Source organism: Piliocolobus tephrosceles, chromosome 4 (assembly GCF_002776525.5).
Source record: "Piliocolobus tephrosceles isolate RC106 chromosome 4, ASM277652v3, whole genome shotgun sequence".
Lineage (NCBI taxonomy): Eukaryota > Metazoa > Chordata > Mammalia > Primates > Cercopithecidae > Piliocolobus > Piliocolobus tephrosceles.
This window is the reverse complement of record NC_045437.1, coordinates 176,768,271-176,789,059: the sequence shown is the minus strand read 5'-3', so window position 1 is coordinate 176,789,059 and position 20,789 is coordinate 176,768,271. Positions and strand designations below refer to the sequence as shown.

Sequence of the window (20,789 nt, the reverse complement as noted above, 5' to 3'; positions counted from 1 at the left end):
AAAAAAAAAAAAAAAAAAAAAAAGAATTTAAAATGGTGACAGCAGAGCAGTGAAGCAAGTATGGTACCTTTCTAAGCACAAGGTCCATGTGAATGCCCAGGTCACAGCCATGATGGCAGCTCAGACTGTTGGGAGCACTCCTCTGATGACCAAGGTGGTGGGAAATTCCAGCCCCACCAGCCTGACAGTATTGCTCTGTCACAATACATAAGTCACCTTGAACAGATCTTTGGAAAGAGAAGTGAGGAGTAGCAGCTCCTCCCTGCCCCAGGATCAAATCGATAGGATCTCTCCTCACCTATTTAGCCGTTCTGTTTCCACCTCAAACTCTCTAATCTTGCTTTCTGAGATGGCAGATCCGTGTGAGTAGAGTGTTTGGAAAATCTCTTGGATGTTGGAGCAGTCCTGAAGTGAGTGGGCCAGATGTTCCGCCACACTGCTGGATACCTGCAAAAAGAAGCATTAATTCCCCTTTGGAACATGTCATTTCAGAGATGCTGGTCGCCACGCATGTTTTGTATGCAAAAGAATTTAATTCTCTAGATATTCCTTGAGAATCAGGGACTGGGAGGATGGTTACCCTAATGGTTCTCAGTTTGTATGACAGAAGCCTAGTATGAAAAGTTAACTAATACATACTATAAAAGCAGTAGAAGAAAAAAGAAAACAGGATCAAAATATGACTCCTTCCCCAAGCACGTAGTGCTGGGCAGCCAGGATGGGGAGATCATGCCTTCCTGGAGTTCCCAAAATTCTGAATGTTGAACAGAATCAGGATTTCTTTGCCCTATCCTGAATTCCCTGCTACTCCAGGTCACTGTTTTTGGTTTCTGTAGCCCAGGAGAGGGGCTGACTCCTTCATTTTCACATTTTGGCTTTGGCATGGAATCTGAATACATGCAATTTTTGCTCAGTGTAAAATTCTAAATTAGGGCCTTAAAATGCTATTTCAAGGCTCTCTCTGTCTCTGAGGATCAAATAGCTGGCTCTCTCAGCCTCATCCCCAATCCTAAAAGATCCCTTAAAGAAATCAGACTAATCCTTTTCACCATCCATCAGCTCCTACAGTCCCAGGGGGTTGCCTGACTCCACAAATGAAAACTCTGGGACTAAACTGAAGGTTCTGGTCTTTCCTACCACTGGGTTAGGCTTCAAAGACAACATTCCTCCTCAGTAGAGAGCACATCCCCTTTTAAGACCGATGTGCAAAAGGCAAAGGTCTTTGAGAGCTCTTCGTCTCTGGGGTAGCAGGGTGATAGAAGACAGATACTTCAAGACTTTCATCTATATCACCAAGAGCTGGACCTAAATCATTTCATTCTGAATGGTTTCAAGGAAAGGAAAAAAAATCTCCCTTAAAGCTGAAGAAGTAATTCACCATATGGATAGAAATCATCATACATTGTAATTTAATCCTCTGGAAGGAAATCAGGTATGATTTACTATTATAACTAGTTTATTGGAGATAGACTTTGGAAGTTAGTCTGTCATCTATAATCAATTGTCTGTGTAGCTCTACCGGGTACTTTCTTGCCTTGCTTCTCGTGAACACTCACCCCTATGCTACTGATTTCTGAGCCCAGGACTGGTCGATCAGATGATGATGATTCAGACCTTGTCTTTGATAGCTTCACCCTCTCAGCAATCTTAAAAAAGAAAACAAAGCATTATAGAAAACTACACACCACTCGCCAGATAAACTGTTGGGACTATGTTTATACAGGGCTGTTTAGCCATGTCAACTAAATGATTAAAGAACTTGTTAAGAACAGCTCATTTGTCCAATTTTTCCACCACTAGCTTAAGCTAGGGCCTTTCAACTTCAGCACTGCTGATATTTTGGCTTGGATAATTCTTTTTGTGGGGATCTGTCCTGTGCATTGTAGGATATTTAGCAGCATCTCTGGCCTCTAGCCACAAGATGCCAGTAGCACTCCAATTGTGACCATCAAAAATGTCTCTAGACATTGCCAAATGTCCCCCGGAGGAAGAGCTCACTTCTGGTTAGAAAACACGGGTTTAACCTAACTTATTAAACTTGATAGTTAAGAAACAACCTCACTGTGGTGGCTAGTACAGCTACCAGGCAAGCCAACAGGCATAATTTTAATCATCTGAGACAGACTCAACATAGGTACTAGAGGGCAGTGCCAGCGAATGAGTGGGGCTACTTCTCACAGCTGCCACAGCCTGTCCATCATAATCTATTTTTCTTTTTTTCTGGCAGAGCTGTCAGTCTTGTGAGTGGGGAGATCACTGGTTCATTACTCAAGGTGCCCCACTGGGCTGAACCTTAGTCTTTGAGAGCAACTCTGTCCACTGTGAAGGAGTGGAGCACTTGACAAAACGTCTCACTCTCCATAATGACTTGTCAGCTGTGACATTCTCCAGCTGGCTGATTAATGAGAGCTGGCGTCCAGGTTGCAGCTGAGAGAGACTTAAAACTATTAGTGGGTTATCTCTCCTTACAGCTCCTGCATAGAAGGCCTGTGTAAGGTCCCAGGGGAAGCCCCTTGGCTGTCTCAGCTAAGGGCATGCCTGTACAGTGACTAGGATGAGCCTGGTGCTTCCAGATAACAGGAGGTGTTCCCACTCATCAGGTCCATCCCCAGGAACTCACCTTGGCAATGGGAATGTCATTGCTGCTGCTGCTCGTGCTCAGCTCTCCAGTGCTGGGGTTAATTGGGCGGTTGGTGGAAGTGAGGCGGCCAGGGCTGGAAGGACCTGTGGCCTGCACGCTCTGTAGTCGAGTTTGAAGCTCTCTCACCTGCAATCATAATGCTTAGACATAGTTGGTGGTTTCCCTGGCTAAAGAGCAAAACAGCCAGATGGGTAGGTGGTGGGGCTTTCATTTACATTGAGGGATCAGCCCACTGAAAAGCTAGGATGCTTGAGTTCACATAAAAGTCACTATATTCTTTTTTTTTGGACTAATAATTTTTTTTAAATGAATCAGTTTCTTAAATCACATGTAATACAAAAAGTAGAGTTACAAACCAAAGTGATGATATTACTAGTTTTTATAACTGCCCAAGAGTCAATATATTCTTAACTCAATCTGCCACAGACCATCATCTATTCTTCACAAGCATGAGGTGCACATACTATGTAAGGCACTGGAAGCTTCCAGGATGGATGACCATCTTGTTTTTTTTTTGACACAGGGTCTTGCTCTGCTGCCCAGGCTGGAATGCAGTGGTGCAACCAGAGCTCACGGCAGCCTTAATCTCCCGGGCTCAAGGGATCCTCCTGCCTCAGCTTCCTGAGCAGCTGGGACTAGGTGCACACACCACACCTGGCTGATTTTTAAATTTCTTTGTAAAGACAGAGTCACGCTATGTTGCCAGGGCTGGTCTTGAACCCCTGTGCTCAAGCAATTCTACCACCTCAGCCTCCCAAAGTGCTGGGATTACCGGCATGAGCCACTGAGCCCAGGCACTGGATAATTACCTTTAAGGAATGTTTATTCTTTTAGCCCCAAGTGCCTGACTGTGCTGGGGACTGCAGACAGAGGACCCAGGATGAAATCACCTCTCATGGAATCATCATCTCAGAGCCCAGAGGAGAGAGGAATGATTTCAACACAAGTGCACTTGAGTGTTATAAATTTCTATCTCAAGTGTTATGGGAAGCAGAAAAAGGGAAGAACGTAACTCCAGCTGAAGTCATCCAGACAAAGCTGAACGAAGACAGTGGTACTTGAGCAATCTTAAAGGAGAACAAGTGAGGATATGGCTTTCGTGATGATATGCTCGGGGGGTGAGAGTGGGGGGGTGCACAGGTGCTGGGATGACATGCTATGTTTGAAGAGGTGCAAGTTATTCAATATGTGTGGTTTAGAAGAGGTGTCTGCATTGGGGAAAAGATTAGGCTAAGAGAAGAGACACTGATGGAGCCAGCACCTTTTCCCCAAGTTACCTACAGATGGATTTTCCCTGGGATAGTAGGCAGGAATGTCTAAATAGTCCTTCTATATACAAAAAGAAACATGGGGCCCTCTAAGTTACATTTAGAATCCACATTTAACTGCACAGAAATTGAATGTCCAAATCCTGCTTCTCTATAGTCACAACTCTGTGACTTCCAAAGAGAGAAGTATTCCAAGGAGCTGAAAAGCATTGCTAGAGATTGGTCTTTTATAACCTTGGTCACAGTTTCAGCATGAGAGTACAGTGTCTACCTGAAAGGGCAAACTAACTACAGCACCCAACGGTCCTTACTAATGGGCACCAGACTTTGCCGGGCTGGGAAGAGTCAGCACTAGCAAATTTAAGACAGGGCTTTCTCAACAGAATAGTGTACTAGAATCCCCCAGAGGGCTTGTTAAAACAGACTCCAGGGCCCCACCCCAGGAATTCTGATTTAGCAGGGTCTGGATGAAGCCCAAGATCTGCAAGTCTAATAAGCTCCCAACAGATGCTGATGCTGCCGGTCAGGGGACCGTACCTTGAGCAGCACTGACCTAAGGGACTTCCAAGGCCACAAAGCACTTTAATCCCGTAGACAGGAAGAGTGGAGCCATGCCCCGGTGCCAGCCCTGCCGCCAAAAGCCTTCTAGACAAGGGCAGAGAACAGGCATGTGGCCCCTTCTTTAAAAAGCACTGGAAGGCTTTTCATATTAAATGTCTGGGATGTCTCCATCCTGCTAACTTGGGAAGCAAAAGTAATTGAAATTTCAATAATTCATCAACATATTAGAAGCTAAAATAGGAAAATTCCCTCAAAGCAAATTGCATTCAATAGTGGAACAGCTCAAAAGGGCCTAATGCTCTGCCACGGGTTCCAGTAAAGGAGGATCGATGGAAATGTGTGCTGTCCTCAAAACAGACCAGACACAGGGCTACACTCAAAATAGCCTGAAGAATAGGAAAATACATCCCTGTAGAAGCCAAATGTACTGCTGATGAAGGGTTACAGGACTCATTCTGAAATGGTCCCTGACAAACCAAAAGTGGGTATGGGGGTGGATACCTCATGATGCCACAAAGAAAAAATGGGCAAAGAGAGAGGCTCATTCATTCCCCCAGGGACGGGGGAAAACCTCCCAGTGGAGACCCTGAATTTCAGTTTTTACTGCTGATGAATCTGATAAGGTCTGAATAATTCACAATGTTAACACCACTCCAAAACCTAAATGGTGTCTGAATTGCACTCAAGACCATCAGTGGTCTGTTCGTAGAATCCCTACTGGCCTACTCATCTTGCTTTTTTTTTTTTTTTTTTTTTTTAAATCTCTTTAAAAAAAATACAGAAAAAAAAAATGCCTGGGCAATTTATAAAGACTTTATTAAAACTATTCATGTTTTAAAAACATTTCTTTTTCTAATCACAAAAGTAAAACATGCTCACTGTGCAAAATGTAGATAACACTAAAACATAAAAACAGTCAAAGTGCTTATGTTATTTCTTACTCTACAGAGGCAATTACTTCTAGTCATTTTCCTTGCTGTACATGTGCACACATGTGCTTAAAATAATTTCTAAATCTAAATATCTACGTTCACTTTAAAAGCTTTGGACCCAGAGAATGTCTCTGAAAACTAAAGATGATAAACATGCTTATTTTGGGCTATGCTTTATTATTTAATGATAATTGCTAGCCAGTGGAAACAAATCCAGCTGAAGGGAGTGCAGTGTGCCTGTCAGGGAAAGAAAGACAGCTGGTTAAGTGGCCTCCTCCCCCTTCTTTTGATTTGCAAGTGAGAATCTTAATTTATAGGAATACATGCAAGAAACGAAGGCTAAAGTCAATATGCTGAGTCAGCCTAGACATGGCTTGGGAGAGAGGCAGAAACATAGTTAATAGAGTTCTCGCTTTCATTCTCACCCATTGTAGCGGATTGGATTATGTCTCCCTCAAAAGATATGTCCAAATTTGAATCCCCAGTACCCACGAATGTGACCTCATCTCAAAATAGAGTCTTTGTAGATATAACTAAATTAATGATCTCAAGCCAAGATAATCCGATTTAGGGCGGGCCCTATGTGCAATGACTGGTGTTCTCTCAAGAGGAAAGGAAGGGATATTTACGACACAGACATAGAGACACAGGGAAGAAGGCCCTGTGAAGATGAAGGCAGAGATTGGACACAAGTCAAAGAGCACCAAGAGCTATCAGAAGCTGGAAGAGGCAAGGATGGATTCTCTTTCAAAGCCCTTTGAGGGAGTGTGGCTCTGTCAACACCTTGAGTTTGGACTCCTAGACTCCAGAACTGTGAAAGTTTGTGGCAATTAAAATATTCCTCCTTCACTGAAGATTTATTTTTTTGAGACAGGGTCTCACTATGTTGCCCAAGCTGGCCTCAATCTCCTGGGCTCAAGGGATCTTCTCGCTTTAGCCTCCCAAGTGACTGGGACTACAGGGGCATGCCACTGCACACGGCTATTTTTATTGGAGGAACTGTATTTCTCTCTACAGAATATATATTTTGGAGTCGAGAGATAGCCAAGAACCAAGGGTAACCTGAGGCAGGGACTGATACTTGTGGGAACATCATTCACCACCCTTCACAGCCTTTCTCAACTGGGGTTCCTCAACACCAGAACATGACCTGAGAGGCCATTTTTTCACTTCTCCTGAAGCTACTGCATGGCTGGTAAACATTACAATGGGAAACGCACTCTGAAAGAGGGGTGCCAACAAGGAGTGTCTAAGTGCAGAAGAAGAAACCTGGCTGGCCTCTGCCTTCCTAGAGCAGGCAACACTGGAACTCAATCTTGAAGGCTGAGCTGTTCAACAAGCAAATAAAGAGGAAAAGATAATGGGGGAGACTCTGGAAGTTTCAAGTAAGGAAATGACATTAAAAGGCCACAGTTGTTTCTCTCTGGTATTTCTTCAAGAGTTTTGTAAAAATCATTTGATTAGAGGAGAAAACAGACTGAAGTAAGGAAGAAAAAGTTGGTGAGCCAGGAGCTCTACTGATGGTTGAGGTGGGAAATTATTCGTGCTCAAATACAGTCAGCGAAGTGGGAATAAGGATGGCAAGATACACTCTAGACCAGCTCCATCCAACAGAAATTCCTGTATGGACAGAAATGTTCTAGAGCGGCGCTGTCTGCTATGGTAGCCTGGTGTCACACACGGCTGTAAGCACTTGCAATGTGCCTAGTGTACCCAAGGAACTGAATTTTTAATTGTATTGTATTTTCATTTATTTAAACTCAAACCTAAATCGCTGTATGTGGCTAGTAGCTACTGTATGCATCAGTGCAGTTCTAAACATATTCAAGGAGGTAAAAAAAAAAAAAAAAAAAAAAAACCACCCAAACTTGTGGCTGGTGACTTAGTGGATCATGAAGTTACTTAGCAATGAGAAAGGAAAACATAAAGAGAAGCTGATCTTTTCAGAAAGAAATGACCAGAGCTGACAATGTATGGAGCTGACAATGATGTCAGCTTTGGACAGGCTGAATTTGAGAAAACAATTGGGTATGTGAGGGAGGGCTTATCAGTCAACAGTTAGAAATGTTAAGTCTGAAGGAGAGTGGTTAGAACTGGGAAGTGATTAGAACTGGACAGATTCAGCAACGCCGGGCATGGATAAGGTTCAGGGAGGAGGTGTGGCAGTTGGCGGGCAGGAGCGAGGGTCAGTGGAGGACAGGGAGACAGGGACACCTTTTTCCCAAGGAGAAAAGGAAAGGAGGTGAGGATGGGCAGTAACAAAGGTGGTTTGCAGACTGTCGGGGAAGATGCGAAACAGGACTCCCGTCTGATGGCTTCTGTTTTCTCTGCTAGGCATGACAGGAGAACGTCAGAAATGAGAAAGGAGGCTGACCTAGGACCAAAAAGAATAAATAAATAAATAAAAAGGAAGCTTACACAGCAGCACCGAGAGCTCAGCTGAACTCTCTCTTTGAAGACAGTAGACTGAGGAATACACTGTGTTCTTTCAACTCTGGAGACCTCATTAAAATAAAGTACAAAATAAAAAAGGATTAAAACCACAACAGAGATAAGAATGTGCTTGGGGCACTGGCCAAAACAAAATTTGGACACATACCTCAACGGCCAAGTGAAAGGAAGAGCACTGATGAAAGACACAGAATAAAAAAAATTCTATAATGTATACAAACAGAATCTACCCAGAAGGAGGACGGCAGACACTGATTCAGCTTTGGCAGGAAGGACAAGAATGAGAACAGAGGCTTTCAGAGGTTAACAGAGGTTACAGCTATGTAACTGTATACAACAACGGAAACTTCCCAGCGTATGACAGCCTCAGCTCAAGCCAACAGGTGCTCCTCCTATTAAAAATGCATAGAAATGCTGCATGAAAAAGGAACACTGAGAGAAATAAATTCATTGTCAAGGTCAAAAGACAGCAAAATCTCCAGGTGCCAGAAATGAGAAATGAAGGTGAAGGGGTTGCCAGGAGGTGGTGCTACTGCAAGCCCAGGGGCTGTGAGCAGGGCGCAGAATGTGAGCGTGGGAGGGAGGAGAAGGAGGGCGCCTGTGAGTCCAGCTGCTTGAGCTGATCCCTCTGCCTCATGCCTGGAGCCTCTCTGCCTGGTCCACTGGTGAAAAGCTGAAAGTGCTGTCCACAGCAGGAACCCTGAGGCTGTGCAGAGGAGTCAACCTTCAGAAACCAAAATCCCAAACCAGTGGCACCTTTGGGTGTGAGGTCCAAATTTATACTATCTGTCTATTGTGGGACTCCAAACTTGACATGAACACCAGAAACTGGTTTGGATTTTGCCAGGTCACCCACTGCCTCAGAAACTTCCTAATTTGTAAATCGTCCAGTATCATGAGAGAACAGGAGACTTAAGCTTCCCATGACTGGGAGCCCAGGTCCACAAAGCTGCCACACACAGAGCGAGGACAACTACAGAGAGCAGAAGATAGAGCAAGAGAGCCAGCAATCTAAATCAGGAGCTGAATTCACCCTAGGAGAAATGAAAATAAAGCAACTGGTAAACCACATCACAACAGGCACACTGAGGATCCTTAAAGAGATAAAGGGAAAAAGATGAAGATTCCCTTTAGATTAAGAAATAATGAAACAGAAATAGATTCCAGATCTTAAAAGCCTTCTTGTAGGGCTAGGTATGGTGGCTTTGGTGGTAATCCCAACACTTTGGGAAGCCAAGGTGGGAGGGTTGCTCAAGCCCAGGAATTTGAGGCCAGCCTTGGCAATATTGCAAGACCTTGTCTCTACAACAACAACAACAAAATCAGCCAGGTGTGGTGCATGTGCCAGTAGTCCCAGCTACTCAGGAGGCTGAGGTGGGAGGATTGCTTGAGATTGGGAGGGAGGTCGAGGCTGTGATGAGCTAGGAGGATCACACCACCGGACTCCAGCCTGGGTGATGGAATGAGACTGAGACACACACACACACACACACACACACACTCTCTCTCTCTCTCTCTCTCACACACACACTCACACTGCCTTCTCATGGGATAGAGGCACCTCAGGTTCTGTGGGTCTGTGGGTGTTGTTCTGTTTCACTCACTACTGCATTGCCAACACCTTCAACAGGGACTGATACAGTCTCAATAAAATCTATTGAATGCCACTAAAAAACCTATCACTCTAAAATCTAATGCCTACTTAGAATACTGTGGTAGGCTGAATGATGGCCCCCAAAGGCATCCACGTCCTCCTAAACCCTGAGAACTGTGAATGTAACCTTGCATGGCAAAACTGAGATGGGTAGAGTATCATGGATCATCTAGGTGGACTCAGGACTCACAACTTCACAACTCAGAAGTTACACCCCTCCCTGTAACAGGGAAGCAGAAATGCCAGAGTTAGAGTTCTGAAGATGCTATAGTGCTGGCTTAGAAGATGAAGGAAGGGGCACAGTCAAAGGATGCAGACTCCCTCTAGATGCTGGAAATGACAAGGAAGCATATTTTCCCCTCTGGTCTTCAGAAAGATGCAGCCTTGCCGACACTTTCATTTTAGTGAATGAGATGCATTTTGGACTTCTGACCCCCCAGGACTGTAAGATGACAAATTTGTGTTGTTTTAAGCCACTAAGTTCATCATAATTTGTTACGGCAGTCACAGGAGATTATACAGCTATTATCGAGAGTGTGGGCAAAAGATTAAGAATCTATCACCTATAGATCTTTGCTGAAAGAATTTCCTAAGAATACATGATTTTCAGTACCAAAAAAAATTAAACCTGAGGAAAAGAATGGAATGAAAGAAACAATGGAAGTACAAGAGCTGACGGGGCACAGGTGGTGAAATACTCCTTTGCTGCTGTTTGGCGGACGGGCTGGCCAGCATTCCCTGAAGCTGCCCTGGAGCACTTGGTCAAAGCAAGACTATACACACTCTGAATCCCAGCAGTTTCACTCCTGGACATGTGATCCTGAGAAATTCCCACCAGGCCGGAGCAGACACAGGGACTATGCCCTGGAGCATTGTTTGTGGTCATGGGAAGCGGGAAGCAATCTGATTGGCAGCGGCTGTAAATGTAATAGGTGGGTCACTACAGAATGCTAGATGTCCTTAGACACAGAGAGCCAGATATACACACAGTCATATGGACAAACCTTAAAATTAGTGCTGAGGAGAAAAACATAAGAGAAGGTGACAGCACAATAACATATAAATAAATTTAAAGTAATGCAAAACACTATCTTAGGACATGCACAAAATGGGGGGGAGGGATGGGATATTATAGGGGATAAATTATTTATAAGGAATAAATTAAAAGAGGGACCAGTGAATGTGACTGATGAATATAATTATCTTCTCTCTCTGCCCTGAGTGCCAAATTAGAACAAAAAAAGCCAGGCATGGTGGTACGCACCTGGAGTCCCAGCTACTCAGGCAGCTTGCTACGCAGGAGGCTCACTTAGTCCAGAATTCAAGAGTTGAGTGCACTGTGATTACAACTGTCAATAGCCACTGCATTCCAGCCTGGGCAACATAGCCAGATCCCACAACTACCTATCTCTCTATTGATCTCTCTCTCTTTCTTTCTCAATCAATCAAAAAGAAAGTAAATGACGCAAGCCAGGAGCATGAAGGATTAGGCAGAGGGGGAAAGTGAGATGTTGGAGGGATTTGGCACTAGAGCTGTCAAAACAAAGAGTGTGCACAGAAGCAGGTTTCCAAAGTGCTAGGAAATTCCTCGAAAACGTGAGGCTAGGCAAGTATGAAACAGGTCAGCTATGCGGATGCTTCAATCTCAGGACAACTGTGGGAGCACAGACAAGAGTCAGCTGATGAAGTCATCTGTGAATATGGCTCACAGATGAGTGACAAGCAGGAAGGCAAGGTGGCACCAGAGTCCTGAGCAGGATCAGAAACATGTTTATTAGCCATAAAAGAAAGAGCCTGTTCCACTGGTGATATGTAGCAGTCCTCACTGGGTAGTCGTAATTTTAGGCAATTAGGCTGTAATTCATAATTTCACTGTGTAATGGAGCTGGTTGAGATGAGATGATTTCCATACTATAGAAGGGTGAGAATCACTAGGTTGGGAAAGCGCTACTTAATGAGCTTCATGCAGTTAGTCCCTGTGTAGTTTTTGGAAAGCTGCCGTCTCGAAGTCCAGGGTTTGTAGATATTTTGCCGAGAACCACACCTCTTATTGGAGATTTTATATGATTCTTCTTAGAGCCCTCAAATAATCAGAACCTATTTACAGCAAATATTTATTTCTTCCTATAAACTGAATTTACATGGTGTTTTACTGTTAATGGCAATTTTGACTAGATGGAAACACAAGAGACCACAACATAGAAGGAAAAAAATCCAACAGCGTTTCCATTTCTCAGTAAGTGTGATAAGTGTGCTATTTTCTCTTTTGTTCTATAACCCACTAAAGTACCTGGATATGATTATCAAAATAGTTGCATCGGAAAAGGCCAGCATTTTGGCAATCTTTTCTTTTCTTCTGTTTTTTTTTTTTGTTTGTTTTGAGACAGAGTCTCGCACATCACCCGGGCTGGTATGCAGTGGCGTGATCTCGGCTTGCTGCAACCTCCACCTCCCGGGTTCAAGTGATTTTCCTGCCTCAGCCTCCCAAGTAGCTAGGATTACAGGCGCCTGCCACCACGCCCGGCTAATTTTTTGTATTTTTAGTAGAGATGGGGTTTCACTACGTTGGCTAGGCTGGTCTCGAACTCCTGACCTCGTGATCCACCCACCTCGGCCTCCCAAAGTGCTGAGATTACAGGCGTGAGCCACTGTTCTAGGCCAATCTTCCTAATTTCTTACCAGCTTTTTGACAAATTGAGTCAGCTTCTTTCATGACAGCCAAGAGCTAGCCCTTAAGCATCCTGGCTTCCTCATAGGTCCAGGGAGGCTGGGGTGAGTAAGCAAATACTGGTGCCCACAGCCAGAGTTGCCTCACAGTCTCCGTGGCTCAAGTGTGTGTAAGGCCCTCGTAAAGTAACTGGGAGCTGTGTCCATGGAAGCGGTGAAAGAACCAGGGTTCTGGGGATTCTCTGCCTTGGATTCCCCCTAAAACTCCCTCAGTCTACAGAGAGGAGGGGAACACAACACTGGACTCAGGTCAAGGTAAATGCACGCATACCACCAGCTTCCTCTTTTCTGCAACAAGCTCATTGTACCTTCACGTAGCATTAGAATGCCAGGACAGTGGGTCTGTGAAACCCTAAGAAATCTGGCCCCCACGTTGCTGTAACAGAGGATGTTTTACCCACTGCTGGTTTGCATGGGAGTGGGGCTAGGCTGAGGACAAGGGTGGACAGAAGGCTACAGGAAAGTGGTCTAACCAACAGAATGGCAACTGCCTCCCCTAATAAAGCCACCAGATCCCAAATTTTGGTACCTAGAGTTAACATCAATGTAGACTTGGGCAAGTTTGTTAAAGCTTTTGTGGGCCTCTGTTTTCCCATCTCTAAAAAGATACAATAGTAGTACTTACCAGCTAGGATTCTGGCAACGATTAAACAAAATGTGCAAAATCATCGCCCATCACAAGTAAGTGTTTGAAATATGTTCTGGGCTGGTGGAGCGTGGTGGCTCATGCCTGTAATCCCAGCACTTTGGGAGGCCGAGGCAGGCAGATCACGAGGTCAGGAGATCAAGGCCATCCCGGCTAACACAGTGGAACCCCGTCTCTACTAAAAATACAAAAAATTAGCTGGGTGTAGTAGCAGGCAGCTGTGGTCCCAGCTAATCCGGAGGCTGAAGCAGGAGACTGGTGTGAACCCAGGAGGCACAGCTTGCAGTGAGCTGAGATCGTGCCACTGCACTCCAGCCTGGGCGATAGAGCAAGACTCTATCTCAAAAAAAAAAAAAAAGAAATATGTCACTATTGTCATAATTTAGGTTTTCAAAAATATTTATTTTTAGAGACAGGGTCTTGCTATTCCCCAGGCTGGAGTACAGTGGTGTGATCATAGCTCACCGCAGACTTGATCACCTGGGCTCAAGCCATCTTCCCGCCTCAGCCCCCTGAGTAACTGGGACTGTGGGTGCACACCATCACACTTGGCTAATTAAAAAAAAAATTTTTTTATTTTTTGGTAGATAAGAGGTCCTGCTATGCTATCCAGGCTGGTGGTTTAGGCTTTGAGTAAGTCCTGCTTTGCCTTTAGAAGTATCTGATTTTAGTCTGAGGAGGGGTCTAATGTGAAAGGGGTTCAGTCTGCAAATGTTCACAGAATGTCAATACTATCAATATTATTAACAGAAAAATAAGCCCTACTGAGCTTGCACTGGTAAGCAGCTCCCTGTGGAAGTGATCTCCTTCACGGGGTGAGCTGGGGGACTTGGAACCGTGCCAGGCAATGCCTCCGTGCCTTGGGAGCCCCGGGGTGCCTGCACCCTGGTGGACTCCACCCTCCCTCCTCGTCTAGCTCAGATGACCCTGGTGAAGGGACAGTACAGGGCAGGCTCCACAGAGCAGGCAGCTTCCCCAGGAGACGCTGGGCTCATCACTGCTGCATGCTGGGCCCAGGAGGAGCAGGCTGGGCATGAGGAGAAGGCAGAAAGCTTGCAGTTCTTTCTCTCAGTTCACCTGGAGAGAGGAAGCAGAGGACGCTTGGAGAAGCTCTTGGCCCATGTCCAGCGGGTGACCAGAGGACACTGCCTCCCCCTTCCCTGCCTCCAAGTGCTGACCACGATCATGATGTGGGGAGTGTGCCGTGGTGCTACACCCCATTCACTGACTCTGGCTCACGGAAAGGCCTGGACAGACGTCCTCCGAAGGAACTTCCCAGTGATTCTGACACACACGTGTGGGGTCACCACACGATGGATGAGCGCAACTGTCTGTTTCTCTGGAACTCTGATTCATGGCCAAGCCTGGCTGGTGTCATGGTCAAAGCATGTAAATCAGCTGCATCAGAAACTTGTACTGTTGAACCAACATCCACATGCTCCTCCAAGTTCCTAAGCCCCTTTATGGCTAGGTAAAGCCATTTGCCTAGTTCTGGTCAACAGGCAGGGCGCAGAAGCATTTAAATGCTGTGGTGGGAGCTTTCGAGTGGGCTCTTAGGTGGCAGACAGCCAACAGTCTGAGTTTCTGAGTGAATGTATGGATCAGAGACCTGACGGCCAACAGTCTGAGTTTCTGAGTGAATGTATGGATCAGAGACCTGACGGCCAACAGTCTGAGTTTCTGAGTGAATGTATGGATCAGAGACCTGCACCTGTTCCCTAACCTGCACTGAACATACGGTATGGGCAAGAAACAATGTGCCATGCCACTGAGATTTGGGAAGTGAGCCTGTTATTGCAGAAAAACCTAGCCTCATACTGACTAATATATAAGTCACACAAAAGAAGAGCCACCTGAGCCTCCCATTTGGAAGGAGCACACTGAAGCCAGACCCGGCTCCTCTCGGCTCCCTCCCATGCAGCTGGATGAGAGCTGGGGAGAGCTGAGAGGAGCAGTGTTGAGACAGGGCTTGTTTTTACAGAACTTTTATGAATTTAAACTCAGCTAATATTGGCATCCTCTTCCTTATCCTGTAAAGAAATTCCTATGAAGAAATGGAACAAATAAGAAATGAACAAAGTTCAATAAAGGACAAAAAAGAAGACTCAGTTTATATGTGAATACCAAACCATTAAAAGCTGTGAGATACAGATCATTCCCTATGGTCCATACTTTTTTTGTTTTTGCTTAATTTGGAAATTAAAGAGGACAAAGAAGAAAAAAGCAATCACATACTTCCACTGCCCAGATTTAACCTGTTAATATTTTAGCATATTAGTGTCCTCTCTATTTCTATGTATATACTTCTGCATATGAAAAATCATACAATGATATGAATACATTCATTTAAAAAATAAATTAGAACATTATAGAGAAGTTTAAGGTCCCTTTGAGGCCAATACAACATATTATGATTATGATGTTGGTTTATATTTTTCTGCTCTATTTTCAATATTTTTATATACACACATATGAATATCTATGAAATAGAAATTTATACAGCTAGAAATTCATAATCAAGTACTACTTTGCAGTCTGCATTTTCTCTATAGAGCCCTGTGGTTGAGAAAAGCAACACTAAGGGGAGGTAGAGTGGGACCAGCTCAGATGGGACCATGGCCAAACGAGGCTAAGAGAGATGTGAGGGAAAACACGGATGACTATTTAACCTCTATAAGATCACAACAGTTACACTTCCAGGCTGGTCTCAAACTCCTGGGCTCTAGCAATCCTCCTGCCTCGGCCTCCCAGAGTGCTAGAAATATAAACGTGACCCACTGCACCTGGCTAAGGGTGACTTTTACTTGGTTCAAAATAGCATGTCTACTTGTCTCTTGAATTTACTGTGGCAATGAAGCCAGAAGCCAGACTCCCAGGATGACAGACGCTCGGGAGAGACAGATGGAATTCACTCCCAAACACGCAGAAAATACCCAGGTAGAGCACAGTGTGTAAGGAAGAAATTGTTCACACCTTATGACATGAACATGCAGAAGAATTTTGTAATTCTGAAGAATTCCTACAAAATCTCAGAAGGAACTTATGTGGCCGATTTGTGTTCAAGTCTATGATTCAGTGGGACACAGTTTCATGTGCCTGTGGTCACATCAAGTTTGCTTTGCCAAACGCAGTGTGGAAAGCACTGATTATTTGTGCCACATCGTGGTTGACTTAAACAAAGTAGCTAAAACAATGGGAACAATGTGGAGAAAGTGGTTCCTGCCATCACGCGACTCTCTGGGGAGCTCTCAGAGCACTGTGTTTACCTGTCCCCACCACTTGACATATACCTTTGCAGTGATCTGTTTACTTGCCTGTCTCCCCAACATCCTTGAAGCCAGAGACTGTGTCCTGTTCATCGTTGTAACCCTTTGCCTGGCACAGAGATGACCAACCATGTTTATGAAATGAAAGAATGAATGAAGAATAAAGTATTTCCTTTCCAGAGTAATTCTCCCTTGCCTACTTTAAGCCCACTTCTTCATGTGTGAGGAAATACATGGCTACATTACAGAGCAAACAGAAATAAATGATTGCCTCATTCAATAATGAACTAGGACCAATAATAAAATTGCCTGTTGTTCCTTAGTTAATGCTCTGCCACTAGCCCAATTTGTTAACTGACTGCATTAAAGATCTAATTTAATTAAATCTTGAACAAAGCTCAGAAGAGCTACAGAGAGCACTTTGCTTAATTACAGGCAGGGTTCAAGCACCAATCCTATTGATCTGGTCAGTTAAAATTCTATACAATGAATGTGGCCAAAGGAAAAAAGAAAGTGGTCCCAGTTGCTCGTCAGGGAACTTTGATGAACTGTGGATTCAGAGCTGCTATAAAGAGAGCAAAGGCAAACCAGCCTTGTACTCTGTACTGTCACAGGGATAAACAGAAAATGGCACTTCAGTTGCTCTGCAGAGCTACACGTCGTGAAGAACAGAAGACAATGACAACCACAAAGGACAGATCCCTCCTGAGGGAAATAAAGCACACTAGGTGGGTGGATGGGTGACGGCTGGAAGAAGACTTTCGGCACTTAAAGTCTAGTAAACAGGCATTCAAATGCATCTAGTACACTTTTTGAGATCCACACTCATCTTGAAATAAAAAGAAATAAATCCAATTCATGGTATGTATATAAATTCCTGAGAGTATCTCTAGTTGAGGAAGAATTAAAAGTTAACATTATGTGAAGGTAACTGAAATAAAAACTATATAAAACCAAACTAGTTGCACAAACTTATAAAAGGTAACAGATGTGACTGGAAGAAAGGTTTTGACTAAAATGTGTCTATGTGTACAGGCCTGTATGTGTGTGTGTAATTATCCAATGTCCATGGTAGAGTTCTTCAAACATCTAAGGATTCCTATTTAAAAAAATGACCGAATGCCAAAGACTCATAGGGACTTGGCAGGTCAGGCTATGCATGACCCAGGCAGTCTGGCCCCACAGCCCTGGTACCTAGTGTAGTGCCTCCGCACTGTGCTATTCTTAATACTGACCTCCAGAGTTGGAGAAAACAATGGAAAGTGGGGAAGGGGACTTTTTACTTTTTGCTAGTCAATCAAGGGCTGGCAAATGAGAGAAGAAAATTCATTCTAAACCACAATATGTAATTACACCGAAGACCAACAATTTCCCTCACAAAACATGCACCATCAGAATGCACACGCTAAGAGCAAGTACATACCTAATTAGGGCATCAGTCATTATCATCAGGGAGTGTAACCCAGGAAATTGCAGGTGGCGTGAGCTTTAGTGCTAAGCAAATTTCGTCACGTTGCCCAGATAAAGCCTTTGCTGACTGGGATGATTTACACCTGCTGATGCAAGGATGGAGACTGGCATCCGATATAGCTGCATACTGAAAATATGCTTATGCACGTGAGTTAAGACAAAATGATGTTCAGATATGAGAGGCAGTAGTGCCAGCCTTTTAATTATGACATTAGCACAAATGAAGAAGAGTTGATAACATTTAAAAATAGTAATTTCTTCCATATTTTTCAAATGAGGAAGAGTTGATAACATTCAAAAATAGTAATTTCTTCCATATTTTTATATAATGGCAAGTAAGAATACTTAAAAATGGGTTAAAAACAAAACGATGTACACATCCTGAGCTTGTTGAAGGATAGAAGAGCAAGTTATTTACAAGGTCTTTTTTATGGCTAAGGGAGCAAGAGCAATGGTGAAGGATGATGAGACCCACTAGATGTATTTTTCCCTTCTTTTTTTTTTTTTTTTTGAGACGGAGTCTCCCTCTGTCGCCCAGGCTGGAGTGCAGTGGCACGATCTTGGCTCACTGTGACCTCCACCTCCCGGGTTCAAGCGATTCTCCTGCCTTAGCCTCTCAAGTAGCTGGGACTACAGGCACACAGTACCACGCCTGGCTAATTTTTGCATTTCTAGTTGAGACGGGGGTTTCATCATATTGGCCAGGCTGGTCTCGAGCTCCTGACCTTGTGATCTGCTTGCCTTGGCCTCCCAAAGTGCTGGGATTACAGGCGTGAGCCACTGCGCCCAACCAGTATTTTTCCCCTTCTAAGTCAACTTTATCTGTGTACAAAAGTAGTAGTCAGAGCACAACTAGAAAACAAGCTTCTAATATTGCCAAGACAGAGAAAGAGAGTCAAGTAAGTCTAGTAATTCAAAGTGAAGTTCAGAGGAAAGCGTTTGAGGAGTTCATTGCTTCACCCCCACCCATCCAATCACAGATCAAACTCACAGCCAAACACAGAAGTGCTTGTGGGTTCCTGGGATTAAAAACTTCATCTTGGAAAAACTAGAGGTTTTAACAATTCTGCCGAACATTTCTATCCTGAAACATCACCTCCTTCAGTAATGGATACATGTCCTAAACAAAATGGTACTCAAACTAGGTCAAGCCCTAGGGTGAATAGCAGGAGTCACACGTACACATCTGTAAACACGGAGACACACACATAATATGCACGCTTAAAGAGATGCACATACACACATACATACATGCACACAATGTATTTTAACTTCAGTAGGTCTGCACCAGGAGAGATGACATTCTACACTAGATTCAGTATAAGTAAATGAGAGCAGGTGCTATAAAGCTAAATAAAATTTTATAGAAAAAAATTAAAAGGGGCAAATTCCGTATTTTTTTCAAATTCTAAAGACTATTAATTTATCTTAAAGAACATTTTAATTGAGCTTAGAAAAGACGTGTTTACCCTGGAAAGTTTAAAATCACTGCCCCGATATAATTTTATCAACCAGTCAGATTTAAGATTCCAGAGAAAAGTGTGTGTGTTTTTTTTTTTAAATCTTACCTCTATACCTTAGCAATTTCAAACTACTTTCAAGAATGACTTCATAACAAGAAAGACATTCTCAAGATTCCCAAGATTACAAATGCCACAAAGATTCTCACGGTGCCCTTGGTGCCACACACCAGCCTCTCTCAGCCCCATGCCCGGGAAGGGCCGGGCCATTATGGATGCAGCTCACCCTCCTCCGGAGTCGGTCCCGCTCTTCCCGGACGGCATTCATGGTGGCCTTGGTCCGGTTCAGTTCTTCCTCTTTGCTGCACAGCATGGCAGTCAGGCTCTCATTCTCTTCCCTCAGCCCAGCCAGCTCCTTCTCCCACCGAGACCTCTCTTCAGCCAGGTTGGGATACAGGTCCCGGCCAAGCACCCCCTCAATCTCCTCAACGGTCTGTAAAACACAGCCCCAAAGAAAAGTCAAGTAAGTTACCTTGGAGAAAGGGGATGGGAAGAAAATAGGCTGAACAGGAATAAATGTCCACAGAGGAGTGTGTTCTAGAACCACTTTGTTAAAAACAGTGATCATGACTAGGGATACCCCAAAGTTATCCTGTTCCCAATTTCAGATGAGGCTCTGTCACTTGCCTAGGGTACAGTCTGTGTTACCCAGCAACCTTCAGAGTAAGAAAAACAGTGAGTCCTCTCCTGGCAGCTGAGTCTGTCTGTGGTGCGAGCTGACACATCCACACAATGCTTATTTCCTTCACTTGAGTTCTAGAGTTGGTGGATACACACAACCAGGCAGAAGGCCATTTAGTGATCCTGGTAATGTGAGGACAAACATGAGGTTGTAAACTGCATACAAAATCTAACTTGAAGCTTCCTAAATTATAGGCCTCCCACGTGCCAACTGAGCGATAAGACAGGTCACATTACCATTTCCAGCTTTTAGTGCCACATCCAAATTCAGATGGTGCAAATGAGGTTCAGTCTCAAGATGTGAAAGGCAAAAATAAACCTCATTGACACAGAAAAGAGGAAGCTCATTGTGGAGATTTCTAAGACAGCAGGGATTAAATTAATTAATAACACAGCTTCGAAATGTAAAGGAAAACCTTAGTAGCACATACAGAGCTTTAAAAAATTCATTTAAAAACATTTAAAGGAGAAGAAACATGCATAATATTAGGAAAAAAAGGAAGAAGTCATTCTGCTTCACATTTACTGTCCTTTGAAAAAGGAAGCACAAGCCAGTGGATAATGAAACAAGAGGGAGAATTACTATGCAGAATACTACGTGAAGAGATGGGATAAGAAACAGAAGGCTAGCCGGGTGTGGTGGCTCACACCTGTAATCCCAGCACTTTGGGAGGCCCAGGCGGGTGGATCACCTGAGGTCAGGAGTTCAAGACCAGCCTGACCAACACGGTGAAACCCCGTCTCTACTAAAAATACAAAAATTAGCCGGGCGTGGTGGTGGGTGCCTGTAATCCCAGCTACTCGGGAGGCTGAGGCAGGGAGAATAGCTTGAACCTGGGAGGTGGAGGTGGAGGTTGCGGTGAGCTGAGATCACGCCACTGTACTCCAGCCTGGGCGACAGAGTGAGACTCCATCTCCAAAGAAAAAAAGAAAGAGGAGAGGAGGGGAGGGGAGGGGAGGGGAGGGGAGGGG

At 44.2% G+C, this 20,789-nt stretch overlaps 1 protein-coding gene across 2 annotated transcripts in view; it reads right to left on the bottom strand.

The window, feature by feature from the left end:
* The window catches only part of MCC (MCC regulator of WNT signaling pathway), a 469,138-nt gene that overhangs the window by 53,997 nt on the left and 394,352 nt on the right, over positions 1-20,789 (bottom strand). For both annotated transcript variants that reach the window (XM_023197695.2, XM_023197703.1), the window contains 4 exons: positions 19,363-19,569; positions 2,621-2,767; positions 1,557-1,646; positions 299-447 (listed from right to left, as the gene is read on the bottom strand). In XM_023197695.2, coding sequence (XP_023053463.1) covers positions 299-447; positions 1,557-1,646; positions 2,621-2,767; positions 19,363-19,569 — 593 coding nt within the window. The remainder of the gene's footprint in view (positions 1-298; positions 448-1,556; positions 1,647-2,620; positions 2,768-19,362; positions 19,570-20,789) is intronic.